At 42.5% G+C, this 6,000-nt stretch overlaps 1 protein-coding gene across 1 annotated transcript in view; it reads left to right on the plus strand.

Annotated features, from left to right (window-relative positions):
- The window catches only part of LOC146548276 (NACHT, LRR and PYD domains-containing protein 12-like), a 50,912-nt gene extending 45,870 nt beyond the window's left edge, over positions 1-5,042 (plus strand). The window contains exons 9-10 of the mRNA XM_085265047.1: positions 3,743-3,916; positions 4,592-5,042. Coding sequence (XP_085121173.1) covers positions 3,743-3,916; positions 4,592-4,604 — 187 coding nt within the window. The 3' untranslated portion in view covers positions 4,605-5,042. The remainder of the gene's footprint in view (positions 1-3,742; positions 3,917-4,591) is intronic.
- Positions 5,043-6,000: the final 958 nt, after the last annotated feature.

Below are 6,000 nucleotides of genomic sequence, written 5' to 3' on the forward strand. Positions count from 1 at the left end.
TGTAATCTGTCATCATTTTAAAAAGTTTCCATGGAACAGCAGAAATGAGGCTTTACTGTCAGAGGCCGACAGCACTGAACACAACAGCAGACTGGTGGCTAATAAACAGTGAATGATGCAGAAACAGATGTTTGAAGCTGTTCTTGGAGTACACTGAGAGAGAGAGAGCTGTGCAGGCAGGAACAGCCAAAGTCAGAGAGAATTCATGAGCATATTTATCAAACGTGAAGCAGAGTTTGGATCTTCTTTTGCTGCTGCTTCACTCAGTTTTGGTTGGAGACAGATGAAACCTGCAGCTTCAGGATCTGTGAGCTGTCCACTTTCAGCCCCGACGGCGTGTCCGTGTACGTGCCGTCGAGTGAACGATCCACGCTCTGTGTTTCCATCTTTGTGTGTTTAGCTGCTCTCATTTACTGTTTTATCTGTTTGCTGCTTGTTGAAATAGTTTGTGAGCTTTAACCTGAGATTCTGGCAAAATACATTTATATTAAACATCGATTCAGGATTGAATGAATCAACATCGTTTTATTCAAATTAAAACCATTTAAATGGGAACATGAATTTTTTACAGCCGCCTCTAATGCTGGGTAATGTCAGCTGGTCCATGTGCAGCTGGCTGTGAGGCTCAGGGAGCGTCTACAAAGTGCAACACTGAAAGAACATCATCCATAAATATTGAGTAAGAACTGGACTCTCATACAGCGAGACTCAAATGCCTTTAAACATCAGCTTATCCTGCTGATCCAAGTCCAACACTGAGTTTGTAAAAACATGTTTGTCAATCATTTTGTTTGGTTTCTGAGGAAAAAGATTCAATAACTTGCTGCTAATACACAACATTTCATCATATTTCCTCATAACCCTCTTTTGTCTGACCATTTGATCCCATTTGAATTTGCAATAAAGGATCCACAGAGTTTGGTGACAATAATGACAGTAGATGTTTGTGTGAAAGTGCTGCAAGCAAATGAGTGTGTGATGTTCTTTCAGTGTTGCACTTTGTAGACGCTCCCTGAGCACTGGTCTCACAGCCAGCTGCACATAGAGACCAGTGTTGTTAGTCCAGGTCAGAAGATGACTTGTTGGAATGAAAATGAGCTTGTAGTTTGTCTGCTTTAATAATGTGACTGGAAAAAGGTGTTGGACTTCAAATATGTCCATTTCTGTCACACTTCACCTTTAAAAGTGAAGCCATGTGGTTCCTGGAAGGAAAAACACGACTTTTTCAAGTCTTTGTCCTTTTTTTATGAGAAATGTACGACTTTAATGTGAAACATTCAGAGTTTTTTCTCTTGTTGTGTTTGTTTGAAGCTGCTTCCTGTTGGCTTCAGCTGTTTGGAGTTTCCATTTTCTAAACTTCTACATTCTGAACCTTCTTCAGCTCTGAACAGATGATGAAACACTGAATGATTTCAAGCACTTTGTCTAATAAACTTACATCTTTCATTCTTTATACAGATTGAGCTGGTGTGGTTTGTCAGAGATCAGCTGTGATTATCTGGCAGCAGCACTGAAGTCCAACCCCTCCCATCTGAGACAGCTGGACCTGAGCGACAACAACAAGCTGCAGGATCCAGGAGTGAAGCATCTGTGTGGTTTCCTGGAGAGTCCAGGATGTAAACTTGAAACTCTGGGGTCAGTCAGCATGTTTTAGTTGTGCTGAGATGAATATGATGTGAAAGTTGTGCTGACACTAAACTGCAGACATCAGGCTGATATTATACTGATCCACACTGAGGATCTTCATGGTAAAGTCTGTTTTCTTCTTCTCTGGTTTAGTCCATTGACTGCAGCAGAACAATGTTCACATTTCAAACAGTGATACTCAACGTATGGCCCGCGGCCCACACGCGGCCTGCCCACCTTTCCTGATTCAGAGAGAGGGGACCCTGATTAACTGTGTAGCTTCTTCCTCACAGTTCTAAGTATCAGACACAACAATGAATAATCCACAGCTGACTGTCTTTAGCAGGTCAAAGGTCACGGCACACAGCAGACAGTCAGAAATATTCTAACTCTGATCATTTATCAGTTGTGACACTGTGAGACTTGATCAGAGGTGTGATCATCACAGCAGAGGCCTTTGTGTCAAAGTCACTGAGGATCAAACAGAAACACATGAAGCAGATTTTCCTCTTCTGGCTTTTTATAGCAGATAACCTTCAAAATATTCTGCAGTCGATCAAAAACTGAAGCAAACCATGAAGCAACATGTGAACATGAGCTGATGCTGCTGAAGTGAAGCAAAGTTACAGAGGTTTGATTACAGACACAGCTGAGAGTTTGTAATCTGTCATCATTTTAAAAAGTTTCCATGGAACAGCAGAAATGAGGCTTTACTGTCAGAGGCCGACAGCACTGAACACAACAGCAGACTGGTGGCTAATAAACAGTGAATGATGCAGAAACAGATGTTTGAAGCTGTTCTTGGAGTACACTGAGAGAGAGAGAGCTGTGCAGGCAGGAACAGCCAAAGTCAGAGAGAATTCATGAGCATATTGATCAAACGTGAAGCAGAGTTTGGATCTTCTTTTGCTGCTGCTTCACTCAGTTTTGGTTGGAGACAGATGAAACCTGCAGCTTCAGGATCTGTGAGCTGTCCACTTTCAGCCCCGACGGCGTGTCCGTGTACGTGCCGTCGAGTGAACGATCCACGCTCTGTGTTTCCATCTTTGTGTGTTTAGCTGCTCTCATTTACTGTTTTATCTGTTTGCTGCTTGTTGAAATAGTTTGTGAGCTTTAACCTGAGATTCTGGCAAAATACATTTATATTAAACATCGATTCAGGATTGAATGAATCAACATCGTTTTATTCAAATTAAAACCATTTAAATGGGAACATGAATTTTTTACAGCCGCCTCTAATGCTGGGTAATGTCAGCTGGTCCATGTGCAGCTGGCTGTGAGGCTCAGGGAGCGTCTACAAAGTGCAACACTGAAAGAACATCATCCATAAATATTGAGTAAGAACTGGACTCTCATACAGCGAGACTCAAATGCCTTTAAACATCAGCTTATCCTGCTGATCCAAGTCCAACACTGAGTTTGTAAAAACATGTTTGTCAATCATTTTGTTTGGTTTCTGAGGAAAAAGATTCAATAACTTGCTGCTAATACACAACATTTCATCATATTTCCTCATAACCCTCTTTTGTCTGACCATTTGATCCCATTTGAATTTGCAATAAAGGATCCACAGAGTTTGGTGACAATAATGACAGTAGATGTTTGTGTGAAAGTGCTGGAAGCAAATGAGTGTGTGATGTTCTTTCAGTGTTGCACTTTGTAGACGCTCCCTGAGCACTGGTCTCACAGCCAGCTGCACATAGAGACCAGTGTTGTTAGTCCAGGTCAGAAGATGACTTGTTGGAATGAAAATGAGCTTGTAGTTTGTCTGCTTTAATAATGTGACTGGAAAAAGGTGTTGGACTTCAAATATGTCCATTTCTGTCACACTTCACCTTTAAAAGTGAAGCCATGTGGTTCCTGGAAGGAAAAACACGACTTTTTCAAGTCTTTGTCCTTTTTTTATGAGAAATGTACGACTTTAATGTGAAACATTCAGAGTTTTTTCTCTTGTTGTGTTTGTTTGAAGCTGCTTCCTGTTGGCTTCAGCTGTTTGGAGTTTCCATTTTCTAAACTTCTACATTCTGAACCTTCTTCAGCTCTGAACAGATGATGAAACACTGAATGATTTCAAGCACTTTGTCTAATAAACTTACATCTTTCATTCTTTATACAGATTGAAGGACTGTGGTTTGTCAGAGATCAGCTGTGATTATCTGGCAGCAGCACTGAAGTCCAACCCCTCCCATCTGAGACAGCTGGAGCTGTGGGGAAACAACCTGAAGGATCCAGATGTGAAGCAGCTGTCTGATCTTCAGCAGAGTCCAGACTACAGACTGGAGACTCTGGTGTAAGTAGAGTGATGGAGTGAGTGGGTGGTGCTGTCAGCAGTGTTGTACTAAACACAGTCAGTATGAAACAAAGATCCAGTGTTTCCTGTAAAGCTGCAGCTTCTCAGTGAAGCTGTGAGAGGAGAACGGTGACAGGCTTCAGGATTGGACACAAACACTTCCTGTTTCTCACCTTTATGGTCACCATAGTAACGGCTGACACGCTCTGATCAAACACTGTCAACAGCCAATCAGCTCTCTGAACAAAGCAGCACGCAGACCAATGACTGCATTGATTTCCAAGTTTAAAGCAGTGAAGAACACAGTCTGTAGGTGAGGAAGAATTTAGTGAGAGCAGATGTTTGGATGGAATTCCTCCAGTTAACAGCTGGAACCGTCCATCTGGATTGTTGGGCTTGTTGTTGGGGTTCCTACAGAGCTCAGAGTGGACACACCAAGGTTCTTCTAATGAATGAAAGTCCAAACTCAAACTAGGAGGGAAAAACATTTTCAGCAACTTCAATAAAAATCCAAAGATTAGAAAAAGTGAAGCAACAATGAGTCCTAGTACAGTCCCAGCACTGACGTCCCTGCTGCTCTTTATACTGGATGTGCTGCATCACTGACTGACAGCTGATGAAGAGTCTCTGGAAACACTCGTTTATCTCCTCTGCTCTTCCTCCTTCTCTCTGCAGGTGGAGCTGGTGATGGTAAACAGGACGGTGTGTGTGCTGAGAGAGGAGCAGCTGTGTCCTGATGATCCAGAGAGGTTGAAGCAGCAGCAGCTTGTGTGTAGAGACGCTCTGACTGGGCCATGTTACTGGGAGGTGGAGAGGAGAGCTTCATCCAGCAGTGACTGACAGAGGAATGAAGTGCAGATGACTGTCAGTGCTGCAGAGTGAACTGCTCTGAGAACAGCTCCACTGTCAGACACAATGTAGAGTCCAGCATCAGCCCTGTGTGTCCCTCTGGATCTGACAGAGGATCATCAGTGTATCTGGACTGCTCTGCTGCTGCTCTGTCCTTCTACAGTCTCTGCACAGTCTCTGTCTCACTCTGGAAAGATTTTACAACTTGTTGTAATTACAGAACGTTAATATAATATTCAAACATGTGATCTTCTCTTTATTTCTGAATCTTTACCAAATAAAGAAAAACCAAACTAACAAACAGAAGCTGTCGTGTCCTTTTTCACCACATCTGTGAATCTTTTCTGTGTTTTTCCTCTTTTCCTCCTTCCTGCAGCTCCATCTTCATCATTCTGTGTCCAGTATATGTGAACACGTCCAAAGCATCTGAGCCTCATGTTACCCGTTTGTGTGAGTTACGCCTGTCGTTGTGTTGTGGTGTATAAATAAGGGGCAGGAGACAGCGCTGGATCTCTGAGTTCTTTACTCTCAATTTCTGCAACATCTGCAATATCTAGAAATGCAAACCTGTGAGCTGTGTGTGTTGTGCGTCTGCTCGGCCACCTCTCCTCCGGCCGTGCTGGAAGCAGCTGTGCGTTTGACAGTTTTATCGACTCGACAATAATCGAACAAATTAAATGTTCAAAAATATCAACTTAAGCACTTCAAAGTCAACAAAAAGCTTAAAACAATGAAATAATATTTCACTGACAAAACAACAGCTCATAAGAACGATACACAAAATAATACAGAAACAAACAAATAAAAGTTATTAACCAGGATCCATGTTTTTGTCACAAACACTGAATCAGCTGATTCACTCTTTATGTTTCTGAGTTTGTTTTGTGATTATAGTTCTGGTTTCTGTTTCTGTGTCTTCACTGTGTCCCACGTCTCCTTACTTTGGACTGTCTGTCCTGTCACTGAAGGTGTCTGCCCAACAAGGACGTGGTGCTGAATGCATCCAGACCCCTGCTGACTGTCTTTGCAGCTTCGGTCAAAGGTACAGTGTCCACTGTGACCCTGAGAGCAGGACACAGCCAGAGGTGAGTCAGCAGTTACAAACTAAATGCTGCTGACATGAATCAAACTGCTGGATAACCCACTGCTCATGAAAATGGCACCTTTCTGTTGCTTTTTGAGATTACTGAGAATATTTGAATTGTGACTCAGATGGCAGATCCAGGCTCTCAGCC

The sequence above is a fragment of the Mchenga conophoros genome, linkage group LG23, assembly GCF_057382185.1.
Source record: "Mchenga conophoros isolate Kocher_MC1m ecotype Shallow Benthic linkage group LG23, M_conophoros_male_GT1.1, whole genome shotgun sequence".
Lineage (NCBI taxonomy): Eukaryota > Metazoa > Chordata > Actinopteri > Cichliformes > Cichlidae > Mchenga > Mchenga conophoros.